Raw genomic sequence first — 24227 nt, 5'->3', positions numbered from 1 at the left:
ACGATCTCCTGTCCACACGCTCCAACTTGTCTGCGTAGATGTGGTTTGAACCGACAGATTCGAGATGTTTCGCTCAAACCTCCAACTCCAACTTCCAGGTTTGCACACACCTCAGGTTGGTGCAAATCTTCTGTCCACACGCAACGATCTGTCTGCGCAGATGTGATGTGCGCAGACATTTGCGCAGACAGATCGTTGCGTGTGGACGGGCCTTTAGGACGCGAATTAAATAAAATAGAGTGCCAAAGAATATTGTTAGTTTTTATATTTGCCTGTATAAAAAGTCGCTTTAAGGAAAGTGATATACTTTCCGCCATATATCATATGATGATTTGCGATAAGCGAATAACAATATTCAAGTCGGAGAGCCTACAGTGTGAAGGATATCTGTGTATCAACAGTTCCTGTGGCAGTAACAAGAATAGAATATGTTTAAAGCATTAAAACAACATTTTCGGTGTGTATTGAAATGTGGTGTGGAGAACGTGGTCAGCAAAGTTCTTCCCATATAGTTAAGTTTCAAATGCAGCGAGTATAATCAAATATGCGATTAACAAAGATAGCTGCATCAGTTATGAAAATCTTTGCTATCGTCTATCTTCGTATGTGAGTCATAATTTGGCAGGATGCTGAGCGAGTGGATGTTGGAACTAGAGAATTGAATCAATGTTTTGTATTGTTTTCTTAGTAGTGTGGTGTTCTTGAGGTGAATAAAAGAAAATATTTTTCCTGCCGTGTTTTCAAAACGAGGAGTCAAAGTATATCATGAATGAAGTAGGTGTGAAGGCGAAGGTGCCGAAAACAAGCCCTATTACAGACGACTATGAAATTTCCAACACAGTGTTAGGTCTTGGTATTAATGGGAAGGTCGTCCAGTGTTACAACAAGAGAACGAGGGAAAAGTATGCTTTGAAGGTATGCACCATCTTACATGTTTAAAAAGTAAATTTGCACCGCTTTCGAGTAGGGCTATATAAACATTGAAAATAACTGTATAATGACTATTACCTGCGGTGCTATGAATTGGGTTTCTACTCAGTATTAATTTTCATGCATGTAACGCCGTCTATGTAGAATAACAATGTAGGATCGTACGATATGCTTGTGCAATGAAGGAAACAGTTCTCAGCGTTGACACAAATTGTGGTCAAACTTTTTTGGGTAGTGGATTAAGTTTCATTAGCTAACCTACTGTAAAATTTTACTGTAGGTTATGTACTTTCAATTGGAGGGGAGTTAAGTACACAAATTTCAACCTGTTGTTGTAAGCTCGTTGCAGTGTATGTAAGTGATGGGGCGGTACATAACCTTATTTGGTGTTTATACTTGAGAGAAATAATAACGCCCTTTGCTGCTGTCTAGCCCTTATGAAACCGGTGAAAAAGTGGGAGTTGAGACACAACTATTATTCTAACTCACATTTCGTACCGTTGTCTGGGATGAGATCGCCCCCCTTTTTGATGCTTGTATCAATTTCTGTTATTGGTGATTTTTTTATTATTTTATGTTATTTCTATACAAACACCCGTAATGCACTGTGTATGTTGCAATTTTCATAGATTAGTAGGGAAAAAACTAATCGAAAGGGGTCAGTGTTACCCTGCTCAGATTTGTTTTATTATAGACACTTTCAGAATGGTCCTTGGATAAATTTTAGTGTAGTACTGTATGAGTATGACCCCCATACAGGGATTCTATGAACCCCATCACCTTTATTTAAAACACACCACAAAAGACTCTTATTGAAAAAAATGAACATTGAAATTCTTTCACTAGAATCATCCCTAGAAACAGAATTCTACACCCATCAGGCTATAGCTTTGTCGGAGGCAGCTTGTCAGTCACATTACCAAATGGGGTAATGAATATACAATGTTCTTTTGGAAAAAATTTAGTTTTCATTGGCTCAGTGGAGTGATGCCCCATTATCTCACTTACCTTTTCCTTTTGCTGCAACTTTTTGAATAATACATACATGGTGAAAAGTTTGCTTCCTCCTTTTCCACCAATTACTTTCGCCATTAGAGAGACATTTTGAAAAAGATCTTGACACTCACACTTAGCGTGCAGTAAATCTTCAACAACAGGGTTGTCTGGAGGTACAAAATCACTTTCATCAGTTTCCAGCGTCTCTGGCAATTGTATTACACCAAGCTCATTGACTGCTGAAGAGTTATCGTGGTTTTGGAAGAGATTTTCCTTGGCCTTTGAGAGTTCATTAGGCTAGCTGTGGAGGACTTGAAACAAATAGGCTGAGGATCTTTTGTCTCATTGGTACTTACAGATTGAAACTTTTCAAACTTTTCATACAGTGCACACACATTTTCATTTGATGAGCTTTTGAATGACTTTGGACCCCCCCCCCCCTCTCTCTCTCTCTCTCTCTCTCTCTCTCTCTCTCTCTCTCTCTCTCTCTCTCTCTCTCTCTCTTTTTTTAAAAAAAATCCTCTAATATGAATATGCAATGGAAACTCCCAATCAGTAGTATTGGCACTAGAATTTGCTAGTATAGTCATAGGACATTTGTATTTCCTATCTTAATTGGTTTTTCCCATAAGAGGTTTGTCACTGTGTTTTTTGATATGCGTAGTCTCTTGGCTACACCCTTTATTGTTTCTTCATTATTTTTAGTTAACGAAGACACTTCACCCAACATTTCGCTATCCAAATCTAGGTACAATCTTGTACCTAAAGACCTTGTTAAGTTCTGGGTATTGCAATTCAATTGTTAATTTAGTTGTGGATTTGCTTTATTAATTGAAAGTAACGCTTTATTCTTTAAATTCACTGTCTGATGAAGTTACAGCTAATTGTTTCCATTCTTTACTGTTAAAACAAAACACCAATCTCAATCTAAAACTTCTGCAGTAAACACAATACAACAGAGACAGACTATGAGTGTAAATTCGTTGTTGCCTAATCTTAATTTGTTAACATTGGTTATAAATTACACTTTAGTTTTACACCATGTTTAGGCAAGTACGTGTGCATTAATGGAAATTCAGCAATAATATTTAGAGAGCCAATGCTACCCTGAAGGGAAAAAGGTTAGAGGGTCAACATTACCCTCTTTTAAAGAAATGTGAATTTTTAATTGTTAAAATTGTTTGTACCATTAACAAGGTCAGTAAACTTCATTAAATTCTGCGAATTTGAACATATAAGAACCTGATGATGACAATATTAACCACGCTCCTGGGGCAAGAATGCTTATCCTAATTGAATTTGAAGCAGATATATAGGGTTTGCTAAATATATATAAAATACTGTAGTACTTTTTAAATTTTATTTTAACATGTGTGAATTCAAATCAGCTAATTCCATTATATTATGAATTTTATTTTCAAGATGATTTAGAAGTTTATTCAGAGATAGAAAGAAAAAGGTGAAATTGACCCTGGAGTCAGTGTTACCCTCAGAGGGTCCGAATCACCGTGGTTCATGGGTAACTTACAAAGGTTCTTGATGAAACTATAATATCCATTTAACAATGCCTGGAGGTAATGAAGCACACATTGAGAGAGAGAGAGAGAGAGAATGAAGAAATAATTTTTACCTCACATGTAAGATGATTGTAAATTTGTTTCACAATGTTTGTAGTGGACAGGACACTTTTCTTGTTGCCTTGTATCATATACGTGGAGATTAATTTTTTTGTTTGCGTTTTAAATCATTTCTAACATATATAGAAATTTCTAGTTATACATTTGAGGATGTGGGAGGTTTGGTAACTTTTAAACCAGAGATTTGCAAAAATACAAGTTTCAAGCATGTTGCATTGCTGTTACAGATCTGAGTTGAGAAAATAACTGAATTAGATTTTGTATTACCCCAGAATATAATTCAGTATGGCAGAATCCTGCGCAGATAGGCATCGTAAGCAATTCAGACAATCGAAAACTTTTTTAACAGAAAGTAAAAGAACTATAGCATTACATAGGTTCCATTTATTTAGTTTGTATGTAGATGCCATTTGAAGTCATTTTGAAACCAAATGCCTTTCCCCCAAAGAAGATATAATATTGTCGGAGTTTCACACAGTTGTTGTTTGCATCATCTTTTAAACGGAAATTTAGGAATGTGGTTTTTTGTTTTTACCGGTAGCTTATTCCCCTTTGAACCATCAATTTAGTTGGGCTGTAGTTGTCTTCAGGTGTTTATATTGTCTGCAGAAAACCTATTTGTTTGTGACTCAGTGTTCAGGCCTACCTCCTTTATATAAGATGTAAATAGGATTGGTCTGGCCCAAGAATGATTAAATTTTCTGTTTCCTAGTTGTCAAGTATGGCATGAATCCTTATTTTATTTGTCACGTATGACATGAACATTTTAGTGTAGTGCCTCTAACTTCACACACTTGGAGCTTTTGCAATTGTATGTTGTGTTTCAGAATGTAGAAGGTTTTAGGTAAGTTTAATTAAAAATACGTCAGTGGCATTAATTTTTTGTCCTCTGTTTTTAGGGCATTTTGTGTAAAATTGGCGATGGCGCTAGTTGAGAGTTTATTTTTTCGAAGGTCATACTGAGTAGAGAATTTTGTTGTCCTCTTAAAATTTCATTAACCTGACAAACATTAGTTTTTGTTTGATTTTACTAAAAACAGCAGTGACAGTGTAGTATGCTAATGTTGACGATGACCATTGAATGCTGGAAAAATACAACCATATAGAATCAGGGGAATAGTCTTTCGTGTTGACCATGAAGTAAATAATTAATACTGTTCCTGTTCAGTGGTTGACAGGTCCTTTTATGTATCCTTGCCAACTCAGTATATTAATTACCCCAGAAAAAATTGCATTAATATGGAGAGTGGCGTGAAAATGTACAAGTTTGTATACTATCAACCAATTAACACCAATATCAAACAATTCACAGCATTCTATGGTTTTTGCCGACATGAGTACCCTTGCCGCTGCTGATGTAAGTAAAATTTAACCATAGTAAAGCTGATAATAATGCACCTGGTCTATAGTTTTCCATATTTGATTTCTCTCCTTTTTAGGAGTAAAGAGCACTTTAGTGGCTTTTAGGCAGTTTAGAAGTGTGCCTGCCAGAAAAGATCTGTTGAGAAGCCATTGAAATGTTTGCAATACATTGCTGTATGATGTAGGGCTAAACTGGAATACTGTCAATTCCTGATGAAATTTTCTAAGATTGTTGCAGCACTGAGGATTTCACGTGGAGTTGTTTTGCAGATGTAGATTAAAGAGGGAGAGGAGTGTACTGTCATGGACTATTAAATTGTTTATGATATCTGCACAGCAAAAATTTGCAATATGTTGAGCATCAGTAACTCTTGTTCTCATGGTTCAGAGTGATGTTTTCCATTTTAGAGGACACTTTATTTTATTCCTTCTTTACTACTTTCCAGACTGCTTGGCATTTCTTTGATGACTCTTTTATGAACTTACAATTAGCTTCTTCTTTTGTAACTGTGAAATAGAGGGGTATGCTTTTGATGCTTTTGGAGTTAGTGCATCTTATTACTTGTGTTTTGAGAGGGAAAGTGATTTCTGAGCATGCTAGAGAATTTCTGAAACTTTTTTTTTAGTCTCATGTGTCTGCAAAATTTCCTCCCACTTTTCTCGCAATACTAGGGAATTGGATGTTGCTATATTATTTGTATGAGTTAGTCTCGGTCTGAGGGGGGAATCACAGTGTGAATTAATAAATGGAAAAGGAGTACTGGGAGTGGCACATGTTGTCCATGAGAGCATTCTTCACAAGATTCTACAACTGCATGGTTGTCATGATGTGTCATGTCATGCCAGGTAACTACAGTTTCGTGCAGTCTCCGCATTGTCTACATTAAGTCTGACTCATGAACATGTTCTTAAACAAGATGCCCCACCTTACTGTAGTTGTTGTGCCCTTCTATCAGTGGCACACATTTTAATAGTGCCTCGCTCTCACTGTGATAAGGCAAAGCACTAAAGCTGACTGACTTATTACAGTCAATTTAAGCTGATGAAGTCAAAGCTGCTGCCTAATATTTCACCATATCTCTAAGTATGGCTTGTATAACCTGTTTGAAGACCTACAATATGGCCCCTTAGCCAGGATGAGAAATCACCTCCCACGGCATTCAAGTCTGAAGAGGAGCCCCTTGTGTGTTGATCTGAGCCCACCTTTTAATTTGTTTATTCCTCGACATCACTCATAGTTTTAATCTAAAGGTGTTGCCTTATTTACACCTGCCATTTTATTGACCTACCTATCTCAACAGTCTTTTATAATGATACTGATCTGACATAGAAGGTGTGCCTCTTGCTACTTGAAATGCCACAGAAAATATTCAGCTGTTGTCTCCTTGCATACTTCTCCCATCTTACAGTACTTTATCTATCCTTTATGGATGGTTTCATCCTCTCCTTCCATTTTTTTTCAATTCCATACAAACATAATGGTTGTTTTGTCCTTCCATCTAATTTTTAGAATAATTTTAATAATTTTAAAAATTTGACGTTCGCAGAGTGGAGGGATCAATGAAACAGTAATTTGGTCCCTTAAACCTGTCAGTTCAGTCCCATACCATCCCATCTAATCCACTCCTGGGTACATCTACAGGCATCATCCAGTTAAACTTTAATGTTTAATTTCACCACCTAGGAGAACTTGGACAGCTACTATCATTATGCCCAGAAATATTGTGCCCTTCTGGAAACTGTTCCTTGAATTATATTCCATTACCCTACATCATCACTGTACCTATTTCAAAAATAGAGCTGGCCCAGAATGAGCATCAGGTGGTATCTGTACACTTACACATGCAGGAACTTTTAGTGTAAAGCACCACTCAGTACAACATTAGAGGCTGTGGCTGTTCACACACACAGACAGCTATTGATTTTACTCTCTGTAATCTCTCTCATCCTCCAGATAGGGAGATGACATATCAAGAGATAGCTAGCCTGATCTGTTAGCTACCTTCAGCGTTTCTTCCTCCTGGGTGATTTCAGTGCCCACAACCCGGTCTTGGGGTAATGGTAAAACACCTGATCAAGGCACTCTTATGGAACAAGTTATCACAGATATTCACTTAAGTTTGTTCAACAGCAGCACTCTTAACTTATTTTTGTATGGCACATGAAACAAATTCTGTCATCAATCTCTTGATTTGTATCTCTCGACGTGTACATTGTCACAGTAGGGGATACACAAAGACCTATGCAAGAGTGATCATTTCATGATTTTCATGTCCTCCCCCAACACTGTTAGCTGACCGAGTGCTCACCATAGAATTAACTTTGCCACTTTCCTTGGGAACACCGCGTTGGATGTTACTCCCATGGAGGAGTCGGGGAAAATGCCGAAGCAATCAGAGATAGCAGATTGGTGTTCCAGTGACAGAAGTGCCACTCATCTCTATATAAGTTCATTGCTTTTAAAAGATACTGTGCTCGGGCACATTAACTCACTCTCATACAGTATCAAAGAAGGAATGTTGGGAAAGATATGTCGCTACCATAGATAACTATGCCCTTTTGTATTTTTTGTAAATAGATGTGAGTCAAATTAGGTTGTATCTTTGGCTATCAACTAGCAATCAGTATTCGTAGTATCCTTTGAGCAGGCAAAGTTCATGGTGACAGTTTTACAGAACACTTTGTGGCACACCGCACTCGAACATCCGAAATGGGCATTAGGCAGCTACCCCTCCATCTTACATTCCTACACAACAGCTCTAATGATGTAATACTCCTTTCTATGAATGAGAACTCCTCAGCACTCTGTGATTCAGGTTTTTTATGATTTCCCTAAATTGCTCGAGGTCTTTGAAAAGGGCATGGCTGGTTTCCTTCCCCATCCTTTTATAATCCAAGGTTGCGTTTAGTCTCCAGTGGCCTTGCTGTTGGCAGGACTTTGAACTCTAACCTTCCTTTCATCTTTCCAGATTTTTAATTGGAATTTTCTCTCTTAAGTTGTTGTGCATTGTTATCAGTCGGTCCGTTCAACGGCATACTTCGTGCACAGGAGAATAGTCTCACAGGGGTCCATGTTAAGTGTGAGCCTTAATCTGATAGTCATTGATGGACTTTGGAAGCTGTGGTACCGTCGGTCTTGGTGTGCCTATGCACTTGACCTCACAAAAATTTCCTAACCTGCAAAAACACTCTTAAGAACTGTACAGGTGATGAACCAAGCAAGAGGGCGCACATGCCTTCAGGTGAGATGATCGTCAGTGGCTCGTGTCCCGTTAAGAGTGCCTCAACTTCCTTGCTTTTCAGCAGACACTGAAACTTTAGGATTCATTGCCTCTGCTGTTATGTGACTACATCCAAATGATGAATCTGGTTTTGCATTTTATCTGAGAGAGTAGGTTCTCATTTGAAGTTTTTCACTATGGGCTCATCAACTGTTTTTTACCATTTTGAGGCAAGCATAGTATTCTACATTGATTAGGGGACTGCTTCTTGGGTGCAGAAGCTGAATTCCTGCAGCAGGACTAGCCGAGGGGGAGGGGGTTTGTTTCGTCTTCTGCGTTGTATGATATCACAAAAGATCAGATTGGCTGCCCACATTTTTATCTCATGTAGTCCTTCAGCCCTTTTTAATTGTACTGATCATTTTGATTCTTGTTGCTGAGCTACATGCGTACTTGTTTTTGTTAACATAAATACTTTTATTTTTAGACAACTTTGACGAGTTGGATAACCACACCTCTCCTTCGGTGCACAGTTTTCTTTCAGAAATTGTGTGGGGAACACTCCTCGTTGCTCACTGTTAGTCTAGGAGCTCCTTTGTAGCTGTGCTTCGGTGTTCTCACTTCCCACTCTAAATAGAAGGCTCCAAAAATATTAGCCCAAATATTTTCTTGTCGGTAGCTATCCAAGTGTCTTCTGCTGCTCTGGCCACTTGCTAAAACTTGTTTTATTGAACACACACACACACACACACACACACACACACACACACACACACACACACACACACACACACAAATATGGGTGTGTGCATTCATGTCCAGACAGGTTTTTTCCCCTTGCTGTTATAGGAATGTATTATGGCTTTGTGGAATGGTGGAACTGATTATGTTGTCATAGGGAAAGTTTGCTGAATAGTTATTTCGGATTTAAACTTACATTCACATATCAAATATGTTTTGAGAAGCTTCTGTCTCATATGTTAAACAAATTTATTTTTGCTATCTGCAGATGCCATAAATGTCAGGCCAAGCATGTGATACTGCCATGCTTTGAAGTAAAATTTCTTGGAAAAATGGTGAAATTTTGTTTTTACTGTAGGGAAGTGTATGTTTCCTTATTTATTTATTTGCTTACTTATTTTTTTTGTTAAAGGTGCTGCATGACAATACGAAGGCAAGGCGGGAGGTCGATTTGCATTGGAGGGCCAGCAACTGTCGGCATATTGTGCATATAATTGATGTTTATGAGAACAGTTACAGTGGAAACAAGTGCCTTCTTGTTGTTATGGAGTGGTGAGTCTGTCTGCTGAAATTGTTTTGTTACTCTCCTCAGCTGTTTCTTTGTTACCTCACAAATAGAGGAACTTCTTAACATTTAAATTTCCTTTACTTTACGTCTATGGTCACAAATTTTTTTGTCATCAGACTACCGGTTTTGGTCTATAATGACCATCTTCAGATCTATTTTATAAAAACATATCCCAATGCACTGCAGCCATAGTGGCATCGTCTAATGTTAAACGCAAAATCAGCACCAGCATCGTCAAATATATATAAATAACAGCATATGTAAGAGTCATCTTGTCAACAGCACTACTGTTCAAAACCTCTCATATTTGCAGAGGATGACGGATCATTACTTACAATAAATAAATTCTTAGAAATGAATTTTTAGGCAATACGCTGTCTAGACTAGCAACGTGCATGGATCACGTGTTTATAAACTGCTTATATTTTGTAACAAACAACTGCCTTCTGCGTCAACACTGGTGGTACTGATTTTACTATTGTTTTCAGTTCATGACTGACTTTTGAAGGTGGAGTGTTTCACATTACAAGAAGTTGTAGACAGGCATTTAACGTATGATGTAGCTGTGTGTAATGCACAGAAAGACGGGCAAATGTACAGATAAAAGTTTCTCAACTGGCATCATTGTAACTGTAAAAAGTCCATCACTGTGAATAGAAATTGGGTTTTTCATGTCACAGGAAGTGGGCCAAGTTTCTCAACAAAGAAATTATTTTCACACTAGAATGTTACTTGACAATGTGAGAGGAAATTCACCAGTATGCACCTATCAACTTTAATGCAAAATGCACATTTTGAACAATACTGTTTAGAAAGTGCTGGTGGTGCATTATTTGCAACTTCTTCATTAACAACCTCTGCAACCAATGAGGCCATATGATTTTAAATGCACAGTTTAGTTCTGTCAATAGATTATTTTGTGATGCATGCATTGAGTGAGATTCATGGTCATTGTATTGCTGTAAGTTGCAAATTGTTTGTCAGAAAAAGAACTGCAGTCCATTTACATTAATGTGACCAGTCCCTACATTAGACATCAGTGGCAGTAACCAATCAAGTGGCAGACGGCAGCACTAGCAGTTGAGGGTAAATGAAGCGTGTCAAAGGGATGTGGAAAACAATTTCAGCTGTTGTAAGTCATAAACAGAGAGACGTATCTGATGTCCAAAAGAGCATGATTGTTGGCTTTCAGACCAAGGGTGGAAGCATTTCCTAAACGAATAAGTCTATGAACTGTTTGTGTGCTGCCACGGTTGAAGTATACCTTGCATGGCAAAATGGTGCTATCCAAATGTGGCACTGTGGTGCCCAGTGGGCCATAGATGACGGGGGTGAACAACAGCTGCGGAGATGTGTACTGGTGAATAGACATGCAGCTGTTCAGCAACTAACTGCCCAGATGAACTAAGGAACTACCAACAGTACTCTTCAGTGACTGTTCAGCAAATGTCAATGCATATGAGTCTCTGCAGCAGGCACCTGGTTCAGCCACAATTGGTGGAATTTGCATGCCAGTACTGCAACTGGATGTCATGGTCACATTAATGTGACCGGGCAGTCTAAATATTCCCTTCTGTCTATTAGTCCCTAATATCAAAGTACTCAGTTCAGGATCCTCTACACTAAAGGCTTGGATCATCCTGTTCATATCTTATGGATGTAGCAGTTAAAGATGAAATGAAAGAACAATAGGATGAAAAGTTATACATGTTACATTGTGGGGAAAGAACAGGAAGGCAAGAAAAGGCTCTTAGAGCTCAGTATTGAAAGGAAGCAAAGATGCACAGTAATGACAGGAATACGAAGCTAAAATTGAATGTAACAGAGGTCACACATTACAAAGCTAATTATAAAATATGTTGAAGATAGATTAACACCTATTTTATATGTTTGAGATTTTTAGAAATTATTACTGGGTGTAATTCATAGCCAAATTATTCCATCATTTGGTTACTATTTTGAGAAGTAAATTTTCATGAAATCTTTATAAATATGTTTGGAATAGCAGTGATCGCAATGAACTAGTAATAAAATATATATAACAGCCGTGATTGCATAAAAACACTTTTATTCATATATGGTGACTGGTTTCAAACTGATGTGGATCGTCTTCAGACCGTACTCTGTACTTAAGAATACAACTGAGAAGAGAGAAACATTTGATGTAATGAACATTAAGTTAAACATAAATTACGTGATGTCACACCCAGTGATGTAGAGACGGTGGCACAAAGCAGGAACTGTGGATACCACACTGATGTTGAATGCTGACTGTGTGGGTACCCCTCGCGGCCCATCTTTGGTGTACACAGTCCTGCAGAGGGCAGTCTAGTAACATGATGCCTTTGGTTGGTCAATTAGATTTTTTAATCTATGCGCTTCAGTCTGGAACCACGCGACCACTATGGTCGCAGGTTTGAATCCTACCTCGGGCGTAGATGTGTGTGATGTCCTTAGGTTAGTTAGGTTTAACTAGTTCTAAGTTCTAGGGGCTGATGACCTCAGAGTCCCATAGTGCTCAGAGCCATTTGAACCATTTGAATGGTACATTATGTAAAATTTTAAATGTATAACATATCAATTGTTACTTAGATATAACTTGTGATTATACCCAGCATAGGTTTATATTCATGATGTATGATGTACGTTGTATTCCATTGGCTAAAGATGTCGTAGGGCGATGGGTAAGAGATGAGGCTTCAGCTGCTTAACTCCGTGACACAGCCACATAGTAAGCAGTTGACATCAGTGGGTTTTATCTACAGTTCCCATTCCGTACAATTATCTCCACATATTTATTTTATTTATCCACGAAATCATGTTCATGACATGGGATACAAGTTACAGCAATGAATTGTTGAAGCATAATACTTTTTTTTACGTTGACTATATGACAGAATACATAAAATACATATCTGCATTACAGTCATTTGAGATTGACATATTAGACTAAATTAAAGCTACACATGACATATATTGGTCTCCATAAATTCAGCAACAGAATAAAAACAATGCTGGAGCAATATACTGTTAACTTTCTTCCTGAAAGAGTTTTTATTATTCTTGACTGAGCAAGGTAATTTATTGTAAAGTATGCTGCCTATTTGCCTCTCACCATCATGGCATTTACTGAGTCTCTGATTATCTAGATGAATGTTGCTTGTCATGATCATGAATGTCATTATTTGTTTTGAAGAGATGAAGATTCTTACGGACAAATGAAACAGTCTCTAAGACGTATATACATGGTGCAGGTAATATTCAGAGTTCTTTAAAGATTGGTTTGGTAGGTGTGTGCAGTGGCAATCTTAACATGACCTTGACAATTCGCTTTTGCATAATGAATGTTTTCCTATTTATTGCCCCCCAGAATGGAGTGCCATATGAGAGGACTGAGTTCACTAGTGCAAAGTATACAGTTTTAATGGTGGTCACATCACAGCTTCGGCTAAGAATTCTGAAGGCATAGCACAGGCTACTCAATTTACACAGTAGTTTCTCTCTGTGGATATACCACTGCAGTGTGTTATCTATCCAGAGACCTAAGAATTTAGTCTCACTGACTTGTTCAATAACTTTCTTGTCCATAATTAGTGGTTCCATATGTGTTGTATGGTTGTTTGATGGGCAGAAGACCATATGAGTTGTTTTTTCCATATTAAGTAGGAGTTTTTCATAGAGGCAGTATGGGAGCCTTTCACTGCTGTCAACTAGGTCAGCTCTAACCTGGTGTGGAGAAATGTTGCAAGAGTGGAGGTTTGTATCATCGGCGAATAACAGGTACTGTTGAGGGTAGGTGTTCTGGGAGATCATTAATGAAGCTAAGGAAGAGGAGGGGACCTAAGGTTGAACCCTGTGGGACCCCTGATGTGACTGGTATTGTATCTGAATGGGCTGTTCTTCCGTCATTTGTTGCTATTTCTACCAGCTGCCCTCTGTTTGATAGATATGACTGGAACCAGTCATTACAGACTCTTATACCATATGCATCCAGCTTGCGGAGTAGTAGTCTGTGGTTGACTAGATCAAATGCTTTTGTCAGATCAATAAAAAGTCCAGAAGCATAATGTTTTTCATTAAATGCTTCTATTATCTCATCAGTAAACAAAAAGAGAGCCTTATTGATTGATTTATTTTTACGAAAACCAAACTGCTGTGCTGTTAGTAGGGAGTTGTTTACAAGAAAGGACATTATACGGGTATATACAATTTTTTTAATTATTTTGGACACAGTTGGAAGAAGGGATATGGGTCGGTAGTTGTTGACTCCATGTTAGTTCCGTTACACAAGAAAGGTAACAATCTTGGAGGTTTTGAGAGTTTGAGGGAAAATGCCAGTATTCATTGAGCAGTTGATTATGTTGCAGAGTGGTTGTATTATTTCATTGGCAACCTGTTTTATTACATAGGCAGGTAGACCATCAAGGCCAGATGAGAGGGAACTTTTCATATTCCTAATAGTTAGCAGAACCTCTTTCAAAGGCGCAGGTATTAGAAAAATTGATTTGTCAGATCTTATACATTTTGGAGGATAGGATTTTGTTGGTGAAGAGCGACCAAATGATAGGCTGTTAGCTATTCCTGAAAAGTGTTTGTTAAATGTATGACAGATATGTTTGATGTCCGTTATTTGTTGGCCATTGTGCTGAAGATATTCCGGTGTTTTTTGTTTGATGTCAGTTCCTAAAGTTTTTCTGACAATATCCCACATTGCTTTACATTTGTTATGAGACTCATTTATGTATGCTTTATTTGCTAGTCATTTTGCTTCAGATATTACTTTACGAAGTATCTTCTTGTAATATTTGAAATAATTGTGGACATTTGTATCATGTGTTTTAATGCTCTGCTCATAGAGTGATATCGTAGTCTTACATGATATTCTTATACCTTTCGTGATCCACCTGTTATTAGTTTTTCTGGCTGAATGCTGTACTGGGCATAACATCATATAATTTATGTTTAATTTAATGTTCATTACATTAAATATTTGCCCCTATTCCATTGCGCTCTAAATTACAGTGTACTGTCTGAAGATGATCCACATAAAGTCGAACCCAATCACCACTTATGAATAAAAGTGTTTTTATGCGATCAATAATGTGCTATATATTATTTTATCACTAAATTTATATTTATTCACCAGAAAATGAAGATTTAAAAAGAAGAATGAACATTTAACTGTTAAAATTTACTAATTAGTAGTGCATTTATAAACATAATTGTAAATACATCTACATCTACATTTATACTCCGCAAGCCACCCAACGGTGTGTGGCGGAGGGCACTTTACGTGCCACTGTCATTACCTCCCTTTCCTGTTCCAGTCGCGTATGGTTCGCGGGAAGAACGACTGTCTGAAAGCCTCCGTGCGCGCTCTAATCTCTCTAATTTTACATTCGTGATCTCCTCGGGAGGTATAAGTAGGGGGAAGCAATATATTCGATACCTCATCCAGAAACGCACCCTCTCGAAACCTGGCGAGCAAGCTACACCGCGATGCAGAGCGCCTCTCTTGCAGAGTCTGCCACTTGAGTTTATTAAACATCTCCGTAGCGCTATCACGGTTACCAAATAACCCTGTGACGAAACGTGCCGCTCTTCTTTGGATCTTCTCTATCTCCTCCGTCAGACCGATCTGGTACGGATCCCACACTGATGAGCAATACTCTAGTATAGGTCGAACGAGTGTTTTGTAAGCCACCTCCTTTGTTGATGGACTACATTTTCTAAGCACTCTCCCAATGAATCTCAACCTGGTACCCGCCTTACCAACAATTAATTTTATATGATCATTGCACTTCAAATCGTTCCGCACGCATACTCCCAGATATTTTACAGAAGTAACTGCTACCAGTGTTTCTTCCGCTATCATATAATCATACAATAAAGGATCCTTCTTTCTATGTATTCGCAATACATTACATTTGTCTATGTTAAGGGTCAGTTGCCACTCCCTGCACCAAGTGCCTATCCGCTGCAGATCTTCCTGCATTTCGCTACAATTTTCTAATGCTGCAACTTCTCTGTATACTACAGCATCATCCGTGAAAAGCCGCATGGAACTTCCGACACTATCTACTAGGTCATTTATATATATTGTGAAAAGCAATGGTCCCATAACACTCCCCTGTGGCACGCCAGAGGTTACTTTAACGTCTGTAGACGTCTCTCCATTGATAACAACATGCTGTGTTCTGTTTGCTAAAAACTCTTCAATCCAGCCACACAGCTGGTCTGATATTCCGTAGGCTCTTACTTTGTTTATCAGGCGACAGTGCGGAACTGTATCGAATGCCTTCCGGAAGTCAAGAAAAATAGCATCTACCTGGGAGCCTGTATCTAATATTTTCTGGGTCTCATGAACAAATAAAGTGAGTTGGGTCTCACACGATCGCTGTTTCCGGGATCCATGTTGATTCCTACAGAGTAGATTCTGGGTTTCCAAAAATGACATGATACTTGAGCAAAAAACATGTTCTAAAATTCTACAACAGATCGACGTCAGAGATATAGGTCTATAGTTTTGCGCATCTGCTCGACGACCCTTCTTGAAGACTGGGACTATCTGTGCTCTTTTCCAATCATTTGGAACCCTCCATTCCTCTAGAGACTTGTGGTACACGGCTGTTAGAAGGGGGGGCAAGTTCTTTCGCGTACTCTGTGTAGAATCGAATTGGTATCCCGTCAGGTCCAGTGGACTTACCTCTATTGAGTGATTCCAGTTGCTTTTCTATTCCTTGGACACTTATTTCGATGTCAGCCATTTTTTCGTTTGTGCGAGGATTTAGAGAAGGAACTGCAGTGCGGTCTTCCTCTGTGAAACAGCTTTGGAAAAAGGTGTTTAGTATTTCAGCTTTACGCGTGTCATCCTCTGTTTCAATGCCATCATCATTCCGTAGTGTCTGGATTTGCTGTTTCGAGCCACTTACTGATTTAACTTAAGACCAGAACTTCCTAAGATTTTCTGTCAAGTCTGTACATAGAATTTTACTTTCGAATTCACTGAACGCTTCAAGCATAGCCCTCCTTACGCTAACTTTGGCATCTTTTAGCTTCTGTTTGTCTGAGAGGTTTTGGCTGCGTTTAAACTTGGAGTGAAGCTCTCTTTGCTTTCGCAGTAGTTTCCTAACTTTGCTGTTGTACCACGGTGGGTTTTTCCCGTCCCTCACAGTTTTACTCGGCACGTACCTGTCTAAAACGCATTTTACGATTGCCTTGAACTTTTTCCATAAACACTCAACATTGTCAGTGTCGGAACAGAAATTTTCTTTTTGATCTGTTAGGTAGTCTGAAATCTGCCTTCTATTACTCTTGCTAAGCAGATAAACCTTCCTCCCTTTTTTTATATTCCTATTAACTTCCATATTCAGGGATGCTGCAACGGCCTTATGATATCTGATTCCCTGTTCTGTACATACAGAGTCGAAAAGTTCGGGTCTGTTTGTTATCAGTAGGTCCAAGATGTTATCTCCACGAGTCGGTTCTCTGTTTAATTGCTAGAGGTAATTTTCGGATAGTGCATTCAGTATAATGTCACTCGATGCTCTGTCCCTACCACCCGTCCTAAACATCTGAGTGTCCCAGTCAATATCTGGTAAATTGAAATCTCCACCTAAGACTATAACATGCTGAGAAAATTTATGTGAAATGTATTCCAAATTTTCTCTCAGTTGTTCTGCCACTAATGCTGCTGAGTCGGGAGGTCGGTAAAAGGAGCCAATTATTAACCTAGTTCGGTTGTTGAGTGTAACCTCCACCCATAATAATTCACAGGAACTATCCACTTCTACTTCACTACAGGATAAACTACTACTAACAGCGACGAACACTCCACCACCGGTTGCATGCAATCTATCCTTTCTAAACACCGTCTGTACCTTTGTAAAAATTTCGGCAGAATTTATCTCTGGCTTAAGCCAGCTTTCTGTACCTATAACGATTTCAGCTTCGGTGCTTTCTATCAGTGCTTGAAGTTCTGGTACTTTACCAACGCAGCTTCGACAGTTGACAATTACAATACCGATTGCTGCTTGGTCCCCGCATGTCCTGACTTTGCCCCGCACCCGTTGAGGCTGTTGCCCTTTCTGTACTTGCCCAAGGCCATCTAACCTAAAAAACCGCCCAGCCCACGCCACACAACCCCTGCTACCCGTGTAGCCGCTTGTTGCGTGTAGTGGACTCCTGACCTATCCAGTGGAACCCGAAACCCCACCACCCTATGGCGCAAGTCGAGGAATCTGCAACCCACAAGGTCGCAGAACCGTCTCAGCCTCTGATTCAGACCCTCCACGCGGCTCTGTGCCAAAGGTCCACAGTCAGTCCTGTCGACGATGCTGCAGATGGTGAGCTCTGCTTTCATCCCGCTAGCGAGACTGGCAGTCTTCACCAAATCAGATAGCCGCCGGAAGCCAGAGAGGATTTCCTCCGATCCATAGCGACACACATCGTTGGTGCCGACATGAGCGACCACCTGCAGATGGGTGCACCCTGTACCCTTCATGGCATCCGGAAGGACCCTTTCCACATCTGGAATGACTCCCCCCGGTATGCACACGGAGTGCACATTGGTTTTCTTCCCCTCTCTTGCTGCCATTTCCCTAAGGGGCCCCATTACGCGCCTGACGTTGGAGCTCCCAACTACCAGTAAGCCCACCCTCTGCGACTGCCCGGATCTTGCAGACTGAGGGGCAACCTCTGGAACAGGACAAGCAGCCATGTCAGGCCGAAGATCAGTATCAGCCTGAGACAGAGCCTGAAACCGGTTTGTCAGACAAACTGGAGAGGCTTTCCGTTCAGCCCTCCGGAATGTCTTTCGCCCCCTGCCACACCTTGAGACAACTTCCCACTCTACCACAGGTGAGGGATCAGCCTCAATGCGGGCAGTATCCCGAGCAACCACAGTCGTAGTCCGATCAGGGGATGCGTGGGACGAGCTGGCCGTCCCCGACAAACCCCCATCCGGACCCCCACAGTGATGCCCATTGGCAACAGCCTCAAGCTGTGTGACCGAAGCCAACACTGCCTGAAGCTGGGAGCGAAGGGATGCCAACTCAGCCTGCATCCGAACACAGCAGTTGCAGTCCCTATCCAAGCATTAAGGGCAGTGAGGATAGTTACAGGGAAGACAGTCACATTATATACTTGCTCTTTTGGGTTGGAGCGTGTTACTGTTGTATCTCACTGGTAACTGTTAAAATTCTGGGTGTACAAAAAAGCCTCAAAAGCCTTGAGATTATTTCAGTTTTGTATTATGTTTGATGTATTAAAAAATTGTCGAGGTTTTTGTGGCCTCCTCTCGACCTATTGAATGTTGACCTTTGTCTCGGGATCTTCAACAGATGCTTAATGATTTTTCTGATATTTTGTCAACATTAGTAGCTGGCATTATTGAAGATACATCCTCCATTGCTGGTGGTGGAGTGGAGTCAAGCTTGTGACTTGAGGTAATGTGTACGTGCCATGAGGTAATATGTACCTGCCATGCCAATGTCCGTGGGCCTGCCCCTGGTCATTACCAATGTGTTTCTCTCTATGTTACCTGCAATGGTCATTTGCCGCAGTACAGGAATCCAGGATCTGTTTACCTTGAGGCTTCCTCCACTGTTGTCATGTTTGTGAATTTCTATGGCATTCCTGAGCTAACGGGCATTGTAGCTTTTCTCCAGAGTGATAACCTGCGTGTCGATGAGTTTTATTGTATGCTCTGTCGGTCCTATACAGTGCATGCTGTACCATGGCCAATTTCTCCACCTGTCTGAACCTTCAGTACTGTTTGTTGGACGATCATGGTATTAATGGATTGTCCGGTCATTCCCACATACTTTTCCACATATGGTATATTTCCGACATTGCGAGTGTTTCCCTTTTGTCCTTTTTCTTCTTTTTCTCATCTGAGACACTCTTTGATCATCTTTGTTTGTCTTTATGCTGTGTTTACACAACATACCATCAATTCTGTCTGCTCTCCTGGGGATGGATGGCAGAAAAACCACACTCAGCATTTCTTCGGTGGGCATGATACTTGCACAGGTGCTAGGTTTCATGCCACTTCTTACGCAACTGATAAAATACCCATTGCTCGTCACAAAACTTTTGAAGTGTTACATTTCATTTCCCAGATGGTGCAACTGTTGAGCTTGATACAAACTTATTAAATGTTCCTTTTTTTTCTCATAACCAGCACATCTAAAAACGGTAGCTGTTTATTCTTTCTCACCTCCAGAGTAAATCTGATGGTGACTTGGAGACTGTTCATATGTCTCAGGATGTTACCAAACTGTTCCTCACCACATCTCCAGATGTCAAAGGTGTCTTCAACATACCCGTACCACACCTCGGGTCTATAGGGTGCCACGTCCAGTGCCTGTCATTCTATATCGTCCATGAAGAAATTGTCAACTGCCAGACAAAGTAGAGTACCTAATTGACACTTTTCAGCTGTTCATATAAATTGCCATTCCACATAAACTAGCCCATGGTAAGACATGCGTGGAACAGTTTCGTACTGTCCTCTGGCAAGTTGGACCCAGTATGTTCCAGGTGTCATTGAATGGTTCTTTGGCAAAAAAAGAAGCAACATCAAAATCGGGATGTTTGGTCCAAGTTTTAATTTATTTCAGAGTCTATTAAGTGTCAGTCTTTCCTGGAATGTGCTCTAAACTGAGGGGAAATGGGTACTCCACCCATTAATAAGAAGTGTAATGATACCCAACACACAGAGAAGTGACATATTGGAAGAGAAAATGGCAGGTATGGTCTCACTGCCCCCCATCCCCAGGGTGATGGACAGAACTGACTGTATGTTGCACAAACATGATGTGAAGACTAACTAACCAAGAAGATAACAAATGACTAACTCCCAATGCTGGAAAGATGCCACATACTGTGTACATGTGGAAAAGTCTTTGTGAAATGATAGGACAGTCCATCATTACCAGGTTCATCTAACATAAACGATATTGCAGGTGGGGACAGTTGGAGATATCAGTCATGGTGGAGTAAGTGCTGTGAGAGACAAACTACATGATAAAATTCACCAACATGCATTAAAAAAACATTGGCCGAAGATCCTGGGACAGAAGCCAACAGCCAATACATTGTTTGATATATCTTGCACCACCCTCTGATGAGCAGCTTCTACTCACTGCTGCTAAAGTGTATAAGAAACTGGATATTTGTAATAGTGCAGGGCTGATATGATACTGCATGTCTATCTAGTGTGGCACTGTTATGCAAGTTGCAGATGCACGTTCCTTAATACAACAATCACATTTGCATAATCCCTATCTGTGCCTTCCACAACATTAGTTGAACTCGTTAGCATGTTGTCACTCATGTTTGCGTTCATGCTATCACTTCCACTGCTGCTCTGATTATACCAGTTAGGATTGGGGGGAGTGGCGGGGATATTTGGTAAGTGTTGGGATACAGGTGTAGTTGTCTTCTTCATGTCAAGAACTGATGTTGTGATATCCTAGATCTTCATGTAGGAATCAATTTCTCACTATAGGTCTCCTAATTCCATTATTGAAGATGCAGTTAAAATGATACCCAGGACACTAGCTGGATGTAAAGCATAACTTCACACAACACATTCATGCCATTGCACACTAAGCAAGTAGCATTGGTAACTACACTGTTTACTCAAGAAGTAGTAGCTATAACCATAATAAAACTGAAAAATAGAAAGGCTCCAGAATCTGCACAGGTATTGACCATGCTTCATTAAGTAATATTCCATACCTGGGCTGGGGCTTGAGTTCACCTTCCAGTTCAGGAGTTGGACTTATTTGTTAATCTTTGTTCTGTTATTTGTTGAACTTCCGTTAAATCCCCTTTATACGCACAGCAGGGGACTGCACAGTATCTTACTATGTCTACTGGGTAGGTAACGCAGATCGCTAGCAGAGCATTGGTTGATGTTATGCCCAAGCCCCTTTGACTCTAAGGAGTGTATGACGCAGGATTTGCCTGTTCTGCACACACCTTAAGTCTGTGCGCTCAGACATTTTCTGCAAAGTGTATGATGGCCATAAAAGTGGCATCATGGTATGTCCTCATTGAATACAGTAGTAGTTTGTAGTTAGCTGGGATGTGTGCGCAATTTTGTGCATAATGTTATGTGCTTTTTGTGCAATTGCGTGAATGTGTTGTCTGAAGTTATGCTTTCCAACCAGCTAGCTTCCTGGGTGTAATTGGTGTAATTGTTTGGGAATGGAAGTGTTCTGTGGGATTTCCACACATGGGTAGTTGAACTTTTAAGAGGTGTGTAGTTTTCTGTGGGACTGGTTAGTTTGTTGTCTGCATATCATCACTGGATCTGTGAGTGGACCCCATTTGCCATTCCCTCCACAGCCGAGATTTCATCAACATGTATTACCAGCCAATCGATGTTGTCATCTTCTTCAGAGTACTGCAAAAAAGGTTTGATTTCCAAATTACAAAACATTGACCTGCAAATAGGACCCTGTGGACACCCCTTGGTAGTGCTTTTGATTACTTTTTGCATTCTGGCTGCATGTGCCACAATTGTACTTCTACAGTAAATGCAAAAATGTAGTAATAGTCAGTGAAGTTCCTATTCTCACATCTGCACAAACTATGTGGATCATCATAAATTGTGGAAGGCTCGAGCAATGTCAGTTAATATTACAATTATGTATTTGTTTGTTGTTTTGAGCACCTTGTTTTGTGTACCTTCAATATTTTCCCTTTCCTAAACCCAAGGCACTTGTTAAGCCCTTGAAGACCGGGCTGTAATGTCACACAGGGGTCTTTACCAGAACTATGCAGTTGTATTAATCAGACACATTGGCCTATAGCTGGACCTTTGTATTCAGACTTTTTGACTATTAAAATCTTTGCTAATTTCCAGTTGACAGGGACCCACCCATTATTAATGAATCATTAAGCAATCTGTTTGGATATGGAACAATTTACACATTTAGAATGTCAGCATGAATGTTGTCTGGCCCTGGAGCCTTTTTTTTCAGTTTTATTATGGTTATGGCTACTACTTATTGAGTAAACAGTGTAGTTACCAAAGTATTAGTGTATTCAGTGTGTAACGCATATACAATCTGTCTGTGCAGTTGATAGCATCGGGGTCATCAACTGTGAAGACTTTTCCAAACAGATATATTGTTGTGATTCTCCAGTTTCTGCTGCATATTAGTTGAACGAACAGTCCACACGTGTACTGCCGATCCATAGTATCCAGTGGGCACAATATTTTGGTGATTAGACATGTCAAACATCACCAACAGAGAGAATTGGCAATCAGGATCTAATACATTGTTGTCTTACATACTGACAAAGGCAATGCTATGGTTGTCCCAACCCACAAGGACAACACTCGGAAGACGCAGGGCCTGCTAGATGACTGCTCCTCCAGGGAGACCAATGCTGACCCCACCAAGAAGGTTGAAAACAAACCCAGTGCACTTTTCAAGGATTGAGATTTTCCTGAGGGGATATCAAGAAAGGTTACCACCAGAACCTGTGCGTCCAAGACTTCCACGGACTCTCTAAGATACACGAAGTGGGGTTGCTGTTACATCCTATTGTTAGCAACATTAGGGCTCCTAAATGATTGCTGGCAAAATACCCGAATGATGTGCTAAGCCCTTACGTTGATAAATGCCCACACCACATATGCACATATGTAGATTTCGTGAAATGCTTCAAAAGCTGCAGGCTGTAGGCCTGTGACACCCTTGTGAGCTTTGATATTTCGCTATTCATCGGGGTTCTTCTACGAGAGTCATTAGAACTCATTTGTCAGAAAGTTGACTTTAAGGCTACCAATTTTTTCAGCCATTCCTGACCTCCACGTATTTTCTGTTTAATGGATAAGACTATAAATAGACAGTGAGACTGGCACTTTTGTCTGTGGTTGCAGATCTGTATATGGAGCACTTCGAGGAAGAAGTATTGGAAGTAATCTAAATGGAAACCCACTTGCTTTTCCTGATATGTGGATGACATATTAGTCATCTGCCTCCATGGAGGAAACAAACTCCATGACTTCCTCTCACACCTAAACCCCACACACTTCAACATCAGGTTCACTATGAAGATTGAGGCAGAGGGAAAACTACCATTCCTGGATGTCATAATGATAAGTGTGGAAGGACCCTGGACCACACTGTGTATGGGAAGAAAACGCACACTGTGCTAGTGTGCGGACAGCTGCCCGCTTTGTGCAGAGGACTGGGATGCTCAGAACACACACCATCTCAGATGCAGAGTGTCTCCCTGAGGAACTGGAACACCTCAGAATGGTGTTCCAGAAAATCGGTTACGCGAAATGGTATATTAAGTGTGCTTGGTGCCCTACCACTACAGTACGACCAGTGGAGACGGGCAAAGTTAGAAGGATGCAGCTATGATCTTTATACTGTACACCAGCACAGTAGTGGGAAAAATCGAGCACATGCTGAAGAAGCACTAAGTAAGAACAGCCTTTTGCCCACCCAATAAAACACTGGCATTATTGGGGAGCATCACAGATCACCTTGATATATGGAAAGCCAGGGTACATCAGATACTGCGCCAGTATGGCAAGACATATATTGGACAAACAGTATGCACCACTGAATATCGATGTTGAGAACACCAGTGGCGCACACTACTAATGTATCCAATAAAGTTTGCTGTCACAGATAACTGTTTGTCAGAGACTGATGTGACTGAATAAAAATGGATCAGGATTTTAACTCAAACTTCATAATACTGGGACAGTGTCATTAGAGGTGCAATCAAAATATG

At 40.1% G+C, this 24227-nt stretch overlaps 1 protein-coding gene across 1 annotated transcript in view; it reads left to right on the top strand.

Moving 5' to 3' along the window:
* The first annotated feature begins 442 nt into the window (after positions 1–442).
* LOC124555693 (MAP kinase-activated protein kinase 2) overlaps positions 443–24227 on the top strand; it is a 103670-nt gene continuing 79885 nt past the window's right edge. The window contains exons 1-2 of the mRNA XM_047129696.1: positions 443–915; positions 9300–9439. Of these exons, the coding sequence (XP_046985652.1) occupies positions 766–915; positions 9300–9439 (290 nt within the window). The 5' untranslated portion in view covers positions 443–765. The remainder of the gene's footprint in view (positions 916–9299; positions 9440–24227) is intronic.

The sequence above is a fragment of the Schistocerca americana genome, chromosome X (genome assembly GCF_021461395.2).
Source record: "Schistocerca americana isolate TAMUIC-IGC-003095 chromosome X, iqSchAmer2.1, whole genome shotgun sequence".
Taxonomy (NCBI): Eukaryota; Metazoa; Arthropoda; class Insecta; order Orthoptera; family Acrididae; genus Schistocerca; species Schistocerca americana.
Note: the sequence above shows the minus strand (reverse complement) of the source record. Positions and strands in the feature narration are given on the sequence as shown.